Source organism: Eretmochelys imbricata, chromosome 4, assembly GCF_965152235.1.
Source record: "Eretmochelys imbricata isolate rEreImb1 chromosome 4, rEreImb1.hap1, whole genome shotgun sequence".
Lineage (NCBI taxonomy): Eukaryota > Metazoa > Chordata > Testudines > Cheloniidae > Eretmochelys > Eretmochelys imbricata.
This window is the reverse complement of record NC_135575.1, coordinates 98,800,594-98,817,972: the sequence shown is the minus strand read 5'-3', so window position 1 is coordinate 98,817,972 and position 17,379 is coordinate 98,800,594. Positions and strand designations below refer to the sequence as shown.

Below are 17,379 nucleotides of genomic sequence, written 5' to 3'. Positions count from 1 at the left end.
AAACACTGAAACTGGTAACACTTCGACACTTTTTTATTGTTATAGGGTGTTGGTTGCTGCCAGCAAACATGCCTTTGATCTATGGGCAACTACAGACCTCAGTGGAAGTGATGGGAGCACTAGGCACCTTTCATTAAGACTAAAGAAGAGATCAATTAAATACTTATTTATTGATAGCTGAAATAATGGAATCTACCACCCAAGTCATGGACCAGCAAGTCCAGGCTGGAGGAGAAACTGAACCATAGGGGCCATGGGGTTTCCATGGCACCGATAGCAAACACAGTGACTGGCTGGTTTGCATCTATGTGCATCTGTGCATAAGAATCAGGAAGTAACCTGGAAAGGCAGGAGAAAGCTCAAGAAGCACTGGTCGTATGGGCCTTGGAGGAAGCCAAGAGAGAAAGCTGTTCTTTTCTCTAGGTTAATGTTTTGATGCTTCTCTGATCTTGAACGAGTCCCCTTGTTATGGTGGGCTACCAATCTCAATAGACTTATGGCCATGATCAGGAGAATGGGCTCTGATTGTGAAGAAAAGGTCTTAACAAAACATGTATTTCCTTTGCACTTTTTGTTGGGTATGAGTCCAGGCTTATAAAAAAAGTCTTAGAAGCTATCTCATGTGCATTTTTTTCTATGAAGTGATCTCTACGCAAGACCCAGCAGCTGGCTTAAAGGTGGATAGATAACCCTGTAGAGATCAGTGCCTGAATCTTGTTGACCCTATCCTATTTTGGGTAAACACTAGCTATCTTTGAGCCAGATCCTGGACTCCTGTTTTGCTTGTTAATTCCTCCGTGTTGTAGTATGGATTACAATACCCTCTTCCACTGCATGATCACATATTATGCAAACAATAAATTATAATATATAATTTATTTCTATAAAATCTTTATTGACTTTGACCTTTTATATTCTCTTTTCTCATATGTTGTTAAACTATCTAGCTAGCTATGTATTCAGTAAGACTGGTGCCAGAAACAAGTCTACTCCTGGATAGTATTTTATATTCAGAAAGAAAAAAAGAACACACCTCAAGCCTTACCTGCAACAAATAACAGCTTTACATGACAAAGCCAAATCCAGGAAATACTGTCTTACTCCAAATGTCAAGGCATACTTCAGTGTTTTACCATCAATTATAAGAGCAAAGTCATTTTCCTTCCTCAAAGCATCACCAAGAATACTGCAATGATGACTTAGGGTCTCTCTTGTTCCCTGTTACACAACAAATATACATGTTAATTATTTTTATTTCTATTTGTTGCTCCATTCAAAATAGTTTGTACTTTTTAATGCAGTAGTAAACAGCAATTGACACTGTACTTATATCACCAAACATATACTCCACTTAATTTGTTATCTGGCTATACTGAAAGAAGGACAGAAGACACTTGATATGGATTTAATCAGGCCACAACTTTATTATTAGATGTCTGGGACTGCCCAGCAGATAAAATAGTATAGTACAGGCAACTCCATGTTTATTCAAATAACTCCACCAGTGCCCGCTCATTTTCCATCCAGGTCCCCAAGCCAACCCATGGTTTGGACCTTACCATCCATCCCCACTCATAGGAGGGTTAAGGTGGGCTATAGAAATGAGGGTTGGCTCCCTGAGGTACCAATCACAGGAGCCCCGAACCCACTCCATTCTGTTCCTTTAACCAGCACCCCCTTTTTAAGTCCTTTACCAGGCCATTTATCTGGTCACTGGATGCCTTCCCTATGGAGTACCTGCACTGGATATCCACCCCACACTTACAAAAGAAGTTGAGACATATAGCCCCTACCACCTTTTCTCCTCACCATAATGGGTCCTCCCTGACACTTGCTGTGGGGAAGGTGAAAAAACCTCACTCCACCAAAGCCAATATGGTGGTGAAGGGGAAATTACTTCCCACCCTCCCTAAAAAGGAGTGACTAGTGCAATGCCCACAGCAGGTCCTAACCCAACCTGATATTCGCACCTCTACGGGAGGGAGGGTGGGTGCTGCCTTGCATGCTGCCTGGAGAAAGGGCTTCCAACACCCAGGGCTTGCACCTTTAAAGCCTTACATTTTCCAGGGGTGAGTCAGTGCCGCAAAGCTGACCACCACCCACCTTTTTGTATCAATTTCTGACCTCCTTCCCTCCCACTGCTGCTTTCCTTCGGCAAACTCGGACAATGTTTCCCCCGCTTCAGGTGCGGTGCAGTCATTAGATTAGGGATCTACATTTATTTTTGCAGTTTTTGGAAAAACTTGTGATTATTACATCAAAAATATCTGGGGAAAATATGCCAGTGCCTTCAACTATTTTAGATATCATTTGTTTAGGAACAAATATATAAATTACTGGGCTAGCCAACAGTGATGACTCTAAAGCTGCAAAACAGTTTTTAATATAACCTCCTTTTTTACATGGTCATAACTTGCCAAAACATTCAACTTCTGGGATAAATATTTCTTTATCTCATTCTCGGTTCTTGCCTGTATATATAATATTAAAAGGAAAATCTAAGCAAAATATGGTTGTAGTTTAAATTTCTGGATAGTGAAAAAAACCTATACTTTTCCCCCACTGTAGAAAAATTTGAACCATAGATTATTTAAACAGTCCACAGCAAAAATAATTTAAATTTGAAATAGACATATAATTCTTAGTAAGGAAAACATGTGTTGATACATTTAGGGTGTGGAAAAAATAAAAGTTACAAATAATCACTTCTGGGTGTGCTTAGATATGAGCAGGTCTTCATGAAGCTCCAGCCCCTTTGTGACATTAATGCATTTTTCTTTGCCCAGCTTGGCAGGACCAATGGCTGCTTTAAAGCTGTATATTGAAATATTCTTCAAATTCAAAGCTTTAATTAAAACAAAAATAAACAAACAAACCCTCTCTATCTCTATGTTGCAAAGATGCAGCCATCCAAACATAAAACATTGAACTACTGCCCCATTAATCTAGATTTACATATAACTGACGCCAACCAAAACGCAGATGCAAAGACTAACCCCACCCCCAACGTTATTCACCTATGAAAGGGACTATTTAAATAATGAAACTATTAAGCACATGCAATTATTTTCTTTCACTGAAAACCCATGATACGCAAAAACTACACATATGCAATATTAAGGATGTGTAGTTAAAAAAATCTTAAAAGGTTAGGAAATAAAAAATTAAGGTTTCAAAAGCAACGTTAACTCTGCTGCAATGCATACACATAATATATTCTATTCCTGCTTTTCAGTTAAAAGTGCAGCTTAATATAATGCTATTTATAATATAAATGGATGTGCAATACAACAAATTAAGGTTCTCACAATAATGCTTATTTTGCATTTCCTGACTTATTATTTTAACTGTGCAACATTAATGTTGCATGAACACTGCATTCACTTTATGCATGAAACAAGACTGAATGTAGAGACACAGTATTTGCAATAGAATAAAACTATTAGCAGTATTCCTGTCCTTTGCTTCAACTACGGACCTTTTCAGGACTCTTGGGCCTCAAGATGCCTACTTCCACATCTTGATAAGGCAAAAGCACAAGCACCACTTAAAGTTTATTGTTGCCAAAGACCACTATCAATACAAGATACTATCATCTGGGCTGTCAGCAGTCACCAAGGTGTTCACCAATTATCAGGCTGTGGTTGTGACTCAACTGTGTCATCAAAGCCTGAAGGTGAATCTAGATCTGGATTCCTGGCTTATGAGAGCTCAGTCCTATAGTGAAGTAGCTGAGACGCTGTGGGAGGGCTTGCTTCTTCTTCACATCTCTCAGTCTGTGAGTAAACAAAGAAAGAATACATGCTGGTCTCAACTTAGCCCTTTGAAGGGCCCTGCCTAGATTTCACCAGGGCTCCTGGCATGCCTGTCTCAAGATGGTTCCAAAATTCCATCCAGTGAACCTAGCTATATCCAGGCTTGAAGGCCCCGTGACATTTTGTGTGTATTAGTCTTGACGGTTGCCTGCACTTTTGTCACCCACCCTCTTTGCAAGATTACAGATGTAGCCATTGCAGGACTGGTTGAATCTGTTGTACAAACCAAGTATTTTATAGTTTGGATATGACAGAGTTTCTTCTTAAGAAGGTCTAAGGCTCTAGTGAGGCAACACAGCTAGAGTAGGTCTTCAAGAAGTTGCCCTTCCCTCAGCCTGCTCTTCAAATAATGATAAATAAGGATGTTTCTACTCTGGGTTTAGGAGCATATTGACTATCTTTGACTGCTGAGGTATTTGAAGACTGCAGGAGTCAAGACTAAATCAACTTGCTAGAGCCAAGGGCTATCAGGCTGCCTTTCAAATCCTTTCTCCCATAGATCAGAGGGGATCTTCTCAACATTTTCACTGATATCTTAGTCTCATTGTATTTCCTGGATAGGGAGGATCTCAGCCAACTTGTGTTATATCAGGAGGTTATCGAGCTGTGTGAATGATGCATCTGGAATGAAGTGATCTTTATTTATACCTGATGGTGCATGTTTAAAAAAAGATACCACTGCCAACAATCTCAGATGGAATGTTGGAGTTGGAGTGGTTCACATAAGTGGTCACTCAAACCCTCTGTGGTTTGTCTAATAGGTGTAAGGGGTGTGCTTATGCTGAAGACCCAGGTCAATTCACTTGTATATTAGCATAGATAAAGTAACTGTTAAGTGTATAAGAGCGTTTGGTGTTTAAACTTCATGAAAATGAATGGAATATTACATGCATTGTTTTTACTTATGTGTATCCTGTTATAATGGAGTAGCAAACATTTATGTTATGCATACCCCTGTAACTAAATAACCCATCAAACAGTGAAGAAACATGGACTGCAAATGAAGAACTTAGAAAAGTGCTAATTTCAAAGCAAGTGGTCATTGTGTGGTCAAAAACTCTAAATAGATTCCTCAGTCTCTGTCATCAAAGGAAAGGTCCACATGGGTAGTGACCCTGTCAGCTTGTTTTCTGTGAGAAGAAGCTGTAAGTATGGATTCAGGGAAAGATCCTTCATCTCTGGATTGTTTGGATTCTAACAGGGTGGAACTACTGAATGAGAAGAGACAGATCTCCAGAGTTATTCTGGGTAGCCCTGAGAGACTTTTGGGAAACTGGCAGTTTTTTACATCACGGCCACCATTTGGAATTATAGACTGTGGGTCACCTGGACATATATTTTACCTGCTTCAACCTCTCAATAACTCTTACTCCTTTTCTTAGGTAATAAACCTTTAGTTAGTTTACTATAGAATTGGCTACGAGAGAGATCTCTTGTGTAAGATCTAGAGTAGCAATTGATCTGGGGTAAGTGATTGGTCTCTTGGGACTGGGAGCAATCTGATGTGATGTGATTTTTGGCTTAAGTGACCTATTATCACAAAGTCCAGTTTGAATATTAAGATAGACTGGAGACTATCTGTGACTTCATAGTAAGACTGGTATAGTGATCCAGGAGTTCACACTTGTTATTGCCTTGGTGAAATCTAATTATAGAACAAATCATCAATTTGGGTGTCTGCCCTGTTTTCTAATAGTCTGCCCTGAGGTGGGCACACATGGTCATGAGCCACGCCAGACAGGGCATCAACATGGGCTTGTTTGCTATAAATCAGAAGAGTGTCTGATGTTGTGAGGAACAGCAGGCAAGAGTTAACTCACTCATTGTGTGTATCTAATGTCTTTCTACTACATTGGGAAAAAGGGCTTATTTAAGTCTCTCTTTAATTTCTTCTCAATGCATCAGGCTCTTTATTCTCTTCATACATCAGCAGGGTTGTTAGGCTTAGGGCAGAAGGCCCTGTCCTTGTCCCAGGACATCAAAGCAGTCATGTTGTAGTTCAGAAAGTCTTAATTATGCTACCAAATACAATTTTTTTAGAAACCTTTCAGGAGAGGTAAATCTACATACCAGGAATGATAAGAGAGCTGTTAGCTACTACTTATACCTAAGCTGTTTAGAAAAAAATCAAATGGACTATTTAGGGTCTTTGGAGATTAAATGGATAATATTATGCATCTGTTCACGTTATGAAGTATCTGATGTTCCCATGCCTGACCCTCATCACCTCAGCTGTCAGTTACTTAAGGGGGTAGAAGTTTTTATTATATGTATCTATGATAAGACAGCATCTGAAATCTTTAGGGCTGCTATGAAGAGTTTGGTTCACAGCCTCACAAATCCCTATTCTCTGAACACAGCATCAACAGATGTTTGTTTTGGGAGGGCAGTACTTCTATCACTGTTTTAAATAGCAGGACTTCCCAGTCCACTTCTTCAGGTAGATTACCGTTACCGCATCTCCTACAGTGGGGCTCTATGAAATCAATATGAAGGAGAAATGGAGATTAAATATTTACAATAACTCTTGTTCTTTGTGTGACCTTCAGAAAGCTACAATTACCCTCTCTTTCTCCTGCTTTATGCTTGAAAGCCCAGCTGCAAAGAAGCCTTTTGGAGGTCGACAGGAACAGAGAAACTTATTTATACCCTTGCTGTATAGAAAGTTTGGCTTGAGGAAAATATACACTCCACGAGGGCTGCTCCACAGGAATCAAGTTTCTGTATTTTTTTCTCTTGGGAAGATTGTCTTCACAATAACCCCATGCTATTTAGCCTGGGGCATGTTAAGTTCAATAGTCATGCGATCATTTCAATGATTAGTATAAATATGACAATCTAACATACAAATACTGAGCAGAAGTAATTCTTAAAAACACTTTTAAATGGGCTTAATGGGACTAGCATCCTAGGGTCTGTCCCAACCCTTTTTTCCAGAATACATATTTTTTGCCCAAACATTGCCTCTGCTGCTTTACAAAGTTTTCCTGATTCTCTTCCTCAGATGGAAGATGATGGGGGTTCTTTATGATTGGAATTTTTCCTTTTAATTTCCCAGTCTCTCTTTCTCTGTTGAAATTGCAATGGAAGGCAGACCTCTCTTTTTGTCTCCAATTACACCCTCCAGACAGTAACATTGTGCCATGGCTATACATATTCTTAGAATGTTTAGTATGAGGTAGATTCTGCTCTATTAACAATACACTAAATTACAGTTACATAAAATTGAAACTCTAAGCAAATGATTTATAAAATAAAGACTTACAATTACAGTAGCATATTTTAATTCACTGAACAGTTGTTTTTCAAACCATGTGCTCTTGATTAACAAACACTGCAAGATACTATGTATTATGGCTATTTCTAACTTCTGCACACATGATCTCTTTAACTTCAGACTCTGATATTGATTACAAAGTTTATTTTTCACCTCAATTTCCATTTTTGTTCTTGATACAAGAAGCACAAATCTGATTCTCTAAATTATCTTTAAAAACTCCCATTGCAAACTTAGTGAAACTGTCAACTACTTTTAAGCATTCTAAAAGAGCTTTTAAAAATACCTTCCCTATGTGGAGATTTTCCAGTTTTTTGCAGGGGCTTTTAAACTGTTGTACTCCAAAAAGTGATTTTGTACAAATAATATCACAGGGTTCCATATTTATTTCTCAAGTACTTCCAAATCAAATAGGGAAGTATCCAATACAAAAGAAGATTTTCAAATCTCAGGTTAACTATGCAGAAGATGGCAGTTAGAAGAATCAACCTGTGTTTTTTTCCTGCTGCTGCACCAACACCAGTGATAAATATTGTACAACTGAAGCCTAGCTGATCATTTTGGTATTGATGTACGAGGCAGAATTGAATACAGCATGCTTTTCCATAGCTATTCAGACTCTGCAGTGATAACAGGAGTGTGACAGGGTGGACTAGACCCAGAGGCTTGTTGCTAGAGGGCTCAGGATCCTGCCACACCCATCCCAGGAAAGGAGCAGTAGAGAGGTCCTCCAAGCGGGCTACAGTGACTGCAGGGGAAGCAGCCAAGGAGAAAGGCTGCAGGAAATAGCCAGTCAGCACCCAGCAGGCCCATATAAAAGGAGCTGCAGGGTCAGAGTGAGTTCAGTCTGCAGCAGAGAAGGACATACCAACTGAGGGAACCATGACAGGCCCTGTTGGACTGTTTTAGAAGACTGAGCCCAGGGAGGGCTGCAGGATATTGGGGACATTTTGGATTGTGTGCCTCAGAAGGGGTTTGTTTGTTTAGCACATGGACAGAGCATGCCTTGGCCAGAGGGTTGGGTCACCAACCACGAGCACAGCGGCCGACAGGGGACACCATGAGCAGGGGAAATTGAGAAAAAACTGCAGGCAAGCACACACTTGGCTAGGAGGCATTACCAAGAGCTGAATGCACCCCATTACAAGGAGTAAAACCTGTTTGTATCAACAAATTAAGTAGAATTACTGAAACAATCAACCACAGCCCATTAATGACATGCAGCATTGTCATGTGAGCTCTTTAAGAGAGATGGCTTTTGAAGCCAAAGAAAGAGAATCTGTTTGCATTTTTTTTAAAAGGTAATTTTCTACCTTTGCGGAGATAACCTTGAAATTCTAAACTAAAATAAACCAATCAGTAGGATTGAAAGGACCAAAAAAACCCTGGTCTCCACTTCAGAATTAGGAGGCCAGTAATATCTTCAGGTCCTCTCACATCCCAAATTTTATGCAAAATCAGTAAATTAAGTTTGGGATGTAGCCTAATGAACCATTTTGCTAACTCTGCCCAAATTCCTTAGGTTGGCCCTGTGTATATTGGTGGGAAAATGGAAGACAGCAATCAGAGGGTTTTTGGGTTGTTTTTTTTTTTTTGCGCCTGTTGGCCAACAATTGTTTCACATGTCTGCACAAAAATGTTAACGCCAGCTTTGCTTGTTAAAATAATGTAGCTTTCCCGGAAGGCTGGAAGTGAGCCAGTTGCTGCTCAGCAGAGGCAGTCACTATGCAGCAAGCGCATCCACCATTGCTTTGACAGCTGATGCAAGGGCAACTCCCTTCTTGTGTTCTTCACCAGCACCAGTAAGATCACACAGGAAATGAAGGATGTAGTCCTCACAGCCCCCTGTAAGCAGTGCAAGGAAGGGAAGAGCTGGGGCCAAACTCCTGCTGCACTGAGAGCCAGTGTTCTGCAACCACTGTAGCCCGCTTCTTTCCTTCCCAGCCACTGTGTGCCGACTCATCCCCATCCCACAGAATTTGAAAATCCAGTGCTGGCTTGACCAAGCACACTAGCCAGTGGAGACTGCTTGATACACCTGATCTCTTCAAGCCACCCAGATAAAACCACAGGCAGTAGTGGAACATATTTTACATATTTTTGAAGTAGTACATTTTTAAGAGAGCAACTTATTAAAACACTGGCAGCATAACATTGACATAGAGCTAAAATTTTATAAACTACTTCTAAATTTGAGCACACAGTTTGATTAACACTATCTACTTTTGAAAAAATGACTTATGTAGTCAGATCAGGCAGATGTACAACTGGCCAGTTTTCACATATGAAGTCAGATTCTATGTGAATATCTGTTTGAAAATTTGGCTCCCTGGGAGAAAACACAAAGGATGTAGTGGTGCTATGGAGTCACTTTTTTGAATATAACTCCACCAAAAGCAAATGTCAGTTTGGAACACGCTTGCATATTGAAAAGTGTTTGTGCAATTAGTACAGCAGAACTTGCTACTCATTCTGAGTACAATCTACAGGACTATGTATCTTCAACAAAAGGTCTTTGTGAAGGGAGAAAAGACCTCATACAATCTGCCTCTTTCCCTTAAGTCATATCTACTGTGCATTCTTCTACCTGGACTGTAGCTTTTTTCCAAAATGATAACTCTTAATGTTTTTCATAAGATTCATTGCCACCAAATCTGAAATTCGATAGGGTTTTATTTTCTAAATGAAAGCATTTTCAATTTTAGTTATCTTAGAAATAAAAGAATCAACACCAGTGACAAAACCACAGTGTATGTATTCTTGCAAGTTTAAAAATATCTAAGCATTTATTTGAGATTTTGACCTATTTTCTTTGGAGGAATTACATATTGTAGGTTCTTATTTTAAGATTTTTTTACATCTTGACTGTCAGTAGTATGGAGACTAATTTTAAACAGATCACTAGATTGTGACATTTATATTCAGTTATGTAGCGATACACCACTGTACCGTTTGTCTTGTTCATTTTTGTTCTTTTATCTGATGTACATGTAATTTGACAATTCAGACATTTAAAATGAATTAGCTGGAATTCAAGAAGAATTTTTTTGGGCAATATTTTAAAAGGTCATGTATTATGCTAGCAAAGAAATTAGTTTGTTAATAAAATGAAAATGACCATTCATATTTAAAATATAATTGTTCTAATTCTGTTCTCACTTGCACTGGTGTAAATCAGAAGCAACTCTATAAGTTAATGGATTCATATTGTAAATCCTATTACAAGAGAATTAGGCTACTACTAGAAGTTACTCATTTCAAATATACACATCTTGTTTGAAATCTCTTACAAGCATATACTAGTTTGTAAACTTCACAATCACCTATACAAATTGAAATCTTCTGAAGCACCTAATCTGGAGTACTGTGTCCAGTTTTGGGCCCCACACTACAAGAAGGATGTGGAAAAATTGGAAAGCGTCCAGCGAAGGGCAACAAAAATGATTAGGGGACTGGAACACATGACTTATGAGGAGACGCTGAGGGAACTGGGATTGTTTAGTCTGCGGAAGAGAAGAATGAGGGGGGATTTGATAGCAGCTTTCCCCTATCTGAAAGGGGGTTCCAAAGAGGATGGATCTAGACTGTTCTCAGTGGTAGCAGATGACAGAACAAGGAGTAATGGTCTCAAGTTGCAGTGGGGGAGGTTTAGGTTGGATATTAGGAAAAACCTTTTCACTAGGAGAGTGCTGAAACACTGGAATGCATTACCTAGGGAGGTAGTGGAATCTCCTTCCTTAGAAGTTTTTAAGGTCAGGCTTGACAAAGCCCTGGCTGGGATGATTTAGTTGGGGATTGGTCCTGCTTTGAGCCGGGGGTTGGACTAGATGACCTCCTGAGGTCCCTTCCAACCCTGATATTCTATGATTCTAAACAAGCGTAGGTAGTTAAGAATTCATGACATCAAACAGAAAACTAAAAATATTTCTTATGAGGCACATATAACTCGGGACACAGGCCTTGGAATGTAAATAGGGGCTATATCTTTAGTTGATTTTAAAAAAGTAAAATATATGTGCTTTTTACATTTATACATATTTGGTCACTAATTTGGATCCTGAACAGTTTTTCAGAAAATGTTTTAGTTCGGCAATTGACAAAAGGTGAGAAGTATGCCACTGCTGATAATTAAAAAAAAAAAACCCAACACTTAAAAACCCTTTTATGCTCTGGGTGATCATGGATATCTTTCATCCTGACATCAGTGTGGACCATGCTTGCATGCTCATAAGTGCTTTTGGTGGAGTTATAGTCGGAAAAGTGACTCCATAGCACCTCTGTAGTCATCATGTTTTTTCATAGGGAGCCAAATTTTCAAACAGACTTTCACACAGAAGCTGAATTTGTATGTGAAAACTGTGCAGTTGTATATCCGCCAGACTTGACTGCATAAGTCAGGATCTTTTAGCTTCATTGTAACACCTGACACATCCAGGGGGGTACCCTGCCCAACAACCTCTCCTTCCTCACTCCAAATGGGGAATACAAGCAACAGATTGAATTTTCTCAGTGGGACAATTGTGAAAATATGCAGAGCGTTGAGCTTCTTCTCCAAAGAAGCCAGCACCAGCTGCAACCAAGGAGATGCAGGAGTAAATCAGAGCCTTGCAGACCGTGATTGCACCTTCGGTGGTCAGGTGGCCTAGTGGCTAGATCGTTGGTCAGAAGTGTTGGAGGGGAACCTGGACCCTCCCAAGGGCCCTGTGTGGTTTAACTCCTAAACAGGGGTTGATAGCTCTGCCTCTCTGCCGGGGGTGTGTGTGTGTGTGTGGGGGGGGGGGGGGGTGGTTCAAGACCCGTTCCCCTGGGTGATTTCCTAATAAAGTCTCTTTAATCTGAAGCATGGCCCCGCTATTTCAATTACCCCACCGTTGGGGTTTAGCTGCGGGCTCTCCTTGGTAAAAAAAGGCTTACTTGCCTCCAGTAGCTGCGTTGGCTGGCAGGTCACTGAATCGACCCTTCAGGTATGCAAACAGAGAGTTCCTGCCTCCTCGCCAGTCAGCCCCCAACTGAGCCAGGCTCCCTTCTTTTCTCTCCCCTCCAGGCCTGGCATTGGCTGCAGGTATAGTGGGGTGGGGCTAGCTGAGCCCACAGGTTTTCTTTAATCCCTGCTGTACCAGGTGACAGTTTTTCTGCTCCTTCACACTCCCCCCACATTATGATCCGATGTGGGGGTCTGCCTGTCCTCCCACAACTGCTCTTCACCATCCCATGAAATGAAGTCAGCATTCCGATTGGCTCTCCCAGTTTGGTGCTGAATGTGGAAGGAGAAGGGGGTGGAGGGACAGGTACCACCTCATAATTCGGGGATTTGTATCCTTCGTGGCATGTAGCCAGTGGAGAAGGACATGGTCAGTGACTAGTGTGAAGGGTGCACCCAGAAGGTAATAACAGAGTGAGTCCAGAGCCATTTTACTGCCAAGGCTTCTTCCTCAATCACAAAGTAGGCCTTCTGCCTCAGGAACAGTTTCCAGCTAATGTATAAGATGGGGTGTTTTATCCCAGGAGGTGATAAACAGTCCCTAGCCCCACATTCGAGGTGTCCGTATGTAAAAAAAACCCCTTGGTGAAGTTGGGGCTAAAAAAGATGGGTTCTCAACAAAGCTGGGCTTTCAGGGTTTAGAAATCCTCACAGGCTCTGGTCCACTGGATCCTTTTGGGGCTCTCACTCTTGAGTAGATCGGTAAGAGGGGCCACAATGGATGAGAACCCTGGAATAAAGTGGCAGTAGTACCTGGCCAGACCTAGAAACTGGTGTACTTGCTTCTTCGAGGAAGGTGAGGAGCACGTCTGGAGGGTTGGACTGTGCCCTTTCCCAAGGTGTACCAGAGATAGGTGGTCTCATCCTTACCAAGGTGACATTTAGTGGGATTCGCTGTCAGGCCAACCTCTTTGAGGGACTGTAGCACCGCAGTCACATGTTCCAAGGGGGTCTGCCAGTCGCGATTATAGATCTCCACATCATCGACGTACACAGCTGTATACTGGCTCTAGGGGTGAAGGACTTGGTTCATTAGTCACTGAAATGTGTCTGGGGCCCCATGCAAGCTGAAGGGCATGGTCTGGAATTAAAAGAGCCTGAAGAGGGGTGGAGAAAGCGGTCTTTTCCTTGGACTTATGTGTGAGGGGGATCTGCCAATTTCCCTTTTTTAAGTCCAGAGCTGTCATGTATTTCACCTTTCCTAGCCAGTTGAACAGCTCATCTATGCCAGGCATTGGATACGTGTTGAATTTTGATACTGCATAGACCTTGTGAAAGTCGATGCAAAATTGAGTCGTTCCACTGGATTTAGGGACCAGTACCATGGGACTTTTCCAGTCACCGAAAGACTTTTCTATCACCCCCAAAGCTAGCACTGAGTGGAGTTCCTGTTTCATGCCGAGGGCTTTCCCTGACCTTAATTCCTGGTTCTGTCTGAATCTGATGGGTTATCAGGTGAGACTGCCCTGGCTGGGTAGAGAACATGGTAGAGAAGGCAGTGATCAGCTGTTGTGCCTGATCTCTCTGCTCACGGGTAACGTTGTCCCCAATCTTGCCCACAGCTGGAATTGAGACCTCTGAAGCCTGAGGGCCTAGTTCTAGCTCTGGTGGGTAGGGAGCTACTAATAAGATTTCCTGGGCTTTCCGTGGTTTAAAAAGGTTCACATAGTAGATTTGTCGTATCTTATGCTTGTTGGGTTGCCTGATTTTGTAGTTCACCTATCCCATGCATCGGATCACCTCATAGGCCCCCTGCCAGTGGGTTAGGAGCTTCGACTCCAAACTGGGCAATAACAACAGTACCTGATCACCAGGCTGAAACTCCCGGAGGTGTACTCGTTTATTGTAGGCAGCTTCTTGTGTGTCTTGGGCATGTAAGAGGTTCTCCCTGGCAAACAAACCTAAAGTCTCAAGTTTCTTCCACAGGTTTAAGACATACTGCACTATGTTGTTGGCACGAGATGGCTGTTCTTCCCTCATCTCCCAAAGTAGGTATAAAATCCCTTAGGGTTGCCTCCCATATAAAAGCTCCAATGGTGAGAAACCAGTGGAAGACTGGGGAACTTCTAGAACTGTGAATAGAAGAGGAGGGAGTAGCTGTCCCAATGTTGGACACCCATCAGGACGAACCTTTGGGGCATCGTTTTTAGGGTTCTGTTAAAGCCCTCTACCAGACTGTCTATTTGGAGGTGGTATATGGATGTTTATAGAGTCTGGATTTTTAGCAAATGGCAGAGTTGTTTCATCATCTGAGACATAAAATTTGTTCTTTGATCTATGAAGATCTCCCGTTGCACCCTGTCTCAAGCGAAGATACTCAAGCTCCGTAGCCACTATTTTGGCTTTCATGGAGTGTAACGGCACAGCTACCAGGTACCGGGTTGCAGAGTCTACTACAACAAGAATGAACCCATGTCCAGCTGCACTCTTCTCCAGAGGGCTGACTATGTCGACTCCAATTCATTCAAAACGGTAGCCTTATAAGCGGGAGAGGAATCAATGTGGCTTTCTCAGCTGGCCGAGGTGTGGTGAGCTGGCATTCTGTGCAGCAGGCACAGAAATCCTCCATGTTTCTGTAGACCCCGAGCCAAAAGAACTGAGCCAGAACCCGGGCTAGCATCTTTTCTCTTCTCAGGTGCCCAGCAGTGGGTATGGCATGGGCGAGTCACATGACCTTCTTCCGCTAGAGGCGCGGCACCAAGAGCTGATGTCACACCTCCTCGGTCTGCTGGTCTTTCTGTAAGTGGTATAGATGGTCACCCTGAATCTGAAAGTCTGGGAACCATCCCATTTGATGGGGTTCAATGGTTTCCCCATTTACCGCTGCCACCTGGGCGTATGCTCAGCTCAGTGTGTTGTCAGCCCGTTACTCTCCCACAAAGTCAGAGAGGCAAGTCAGAATCTCCAACTCAAGTAGCAGGGAGAATTTCTCGCCTGGCTGGGATGGGGGCTGGTCTGGCTGGGTTGGTGCTGAAGACTGAGATGTCTCCTCATCAGGATCTGCAACCTTTCCCACACCTGCAAGGGTCATGCCTTCTGACCGGCCTGTGGCTGGAGGAAGGGTGCCCCGGCCATCAGAAGGGGGTCCCACCAGCTCAGTTAACAACTCCCCAAAATAGCTCCCATCTCTACAATAACTGGGTAGGCGAGTGTTGTGGCCAGACCAACCATCAGGGACTCCTCCCGTCTCCCCAGTGTCAACATCACTTCCTTGCAGGGGTAGGCCCTAATGTCCTCATGCACACACTGTAGCATAATGGTGTCCTGTGTTAGTAAACCACTGTACTTCGTACAAGGGTCTGGGCACACTCCAAATCTACCAGCCCCACTACCTCTCTCCCATTTATCTGTACTATGATGGTCAATTTAGTTGGGTTGCCTTGATGCACTTGGGTCTGCAGGGTCCAGATCTTCCCAAAAACTGCATTCCATATAAGGACAGTCACTGGACCAGTGCCCAGAATAGCCACATGTGAAACACTGGTCTGGATCTCGGGTGGTGTGGGTGGTTCCCTGTTGGGGCATCTGGGTGGTCTCTTCCTGATGGGCCCCCCTGAGTTCCGGGATGAGCTCGGCCCACTTCTGAACCTCCAGTGGGCCAGTGGTTCCTCAACCTGGGGTTCGAGCAAATGGTTCTGGGCCTCTGGTTCTGGGAACTTCCAGACATTTTGGTCCTTGGGGCTCTGGTAAGGGGGGCTCTGGTAAGGGGGGGGGAGCATGTCTACGCCACTCAAGGGACTGGGGTCTACAGGTGGTTCCATCCCTTGGTAGTATGGAGCTCTTGGTCCCAACCAACCCCTGGGGTGGGGTTGGGGGGGGTTGTCATCACGGAGGACTTGGAAGCTAGGTAATTCTCAGTGAGCTGGATGGCATCCATCATGGTCTCTGGATGGTGCCGCAACACCCACTCTCTTCCCCAGGAAGAAAGATCTGGACAAACTGTTTTAGCAGGACCAGTTCAGCAACCTGCGCTCCCGACTTCACTTCTGGCTTGAGCCATCTCCAGAATGTGTTCCGCAGCTTCTGGGCGGCCAGGTGGAGTCGAGCTCACGGCAGCTACCGTTCCCCCCAGAAGCGCTGATGGAATGTCTTCTCCGAAATGTCTAAGGCACTGAGGATCGCGGCCTTAACCTGGGCATATTCCTTGGCAGCAGCAGGGTCAAAAGCATAATACGTGTTCTGTATTATCCTGGTTAAGTACGGGGCCAGTACGGCCGCCCATTGGTCTCGGGGTCACTGGGCTACCACAGCTACCCACTCAAAAGTTTCTAAGAAAGCCTCAGGATCATCATAAGACCCCAACTTGGTAAACCTGATGGGGCGGGGTTAGTTGGCTCTGCTGGAGCACTGGGTCACAGTATGGAGGCCACCTGCTGAACCAGCTGCTGCTGGACTTGCCAATTCACGAATTAACTGCTGCTGCTGCTGCGTGGCCATCTGCTGCAGGAGTTGCTGCTGTTGCTGTTGAGTGTTTTGCTCAGCCATCCATTTCAGCAGCTGTTCCATCTCCATTCAAAAGCTTTCCTTTTGTTTGTTTTTATTTAAATTCCCTTCAGCAGGGACGAAGCTGCTGCCCGCATTCTCCACCCCTTGTGATTGTGCCTTTGGTGGCCAGGTGGCCTAGTGGCTAGATTGCTGGTTACAGCAGGTGGAGGGGGACCCGCACCCTCTCCAGGGTCCTGTGTGGTTCAACCCCTAAACAGGGGTTGATGGGTCTGCCTCTTTGCCAGGAGGGGAGGGTTCAAGACCCATTTCTGTGGGTGACTTCCTATTAAAGTCTCTTTAATCTGCGGCAAGGCCCCGCTAGTTTAATTACCCCACAGTAAGCAAGCTTCTCTTGGCAGGGAAAGGCTTACTTGCCTCCAGTGGCTGAGTTGACTGGTAGGTCACTGATCCGTCCCTTCAGGTAGGTAAACAGAGAGCACCTGCCTCCTCGCCAGTCAGCCCCCAACTGAGCCAGGCTCCCTTCTTTTCTCTCCCTACCAGGCCTGACATTGGCTGCAGGTATATTGGGACGGGGCTAGCTGAGTCCACAGGTTTTCTTTAACCCCTGCTGTGCCAGGCAGCAGTTTCGGTGCTCCTTCACACTTACAGGACTCAGAGGAGTCTTCAATTCTGCAGCACCAGGGCCAGCAACACATGGGAAAATAACAAGAATAACCGGTCGGAGGAGCCTTCACAGTCTCTTGACATAGCATTTACTCAAGTCTCAAACATGGACTCTGAATTTTTTATCTTCTAATTTCTTGACTTTTTCATTGGGTGTTGGGTGTCTTGTGTATTTCATCCAGCCCCTATACACTACC

General features: G+C 43.5%; 1 protein-coding gene across 1 annotated transcript in view; it reads right to left on the bottom strand.

Moving 5' to 3' along the window:
- The window catches only part of ATP8A1 (ATPase phospholipid transporting 8A1), a 247,394-nt gene that overhangs the window by 82,852 nt on the left and 147,163 nt on the right, over positions 1-17,379 (bottom strand). The window contains exon 26 of the mRNA XM_077815716.1: positions 1,046-1,218. Within this exon, the coding sequence (XP_077671842.1) occupies positions 1,046-1,218 (173 nt within the window). The remainder of the gene's footprint in view (positions 1-1,045; positions 1,219-17,379) is intronic.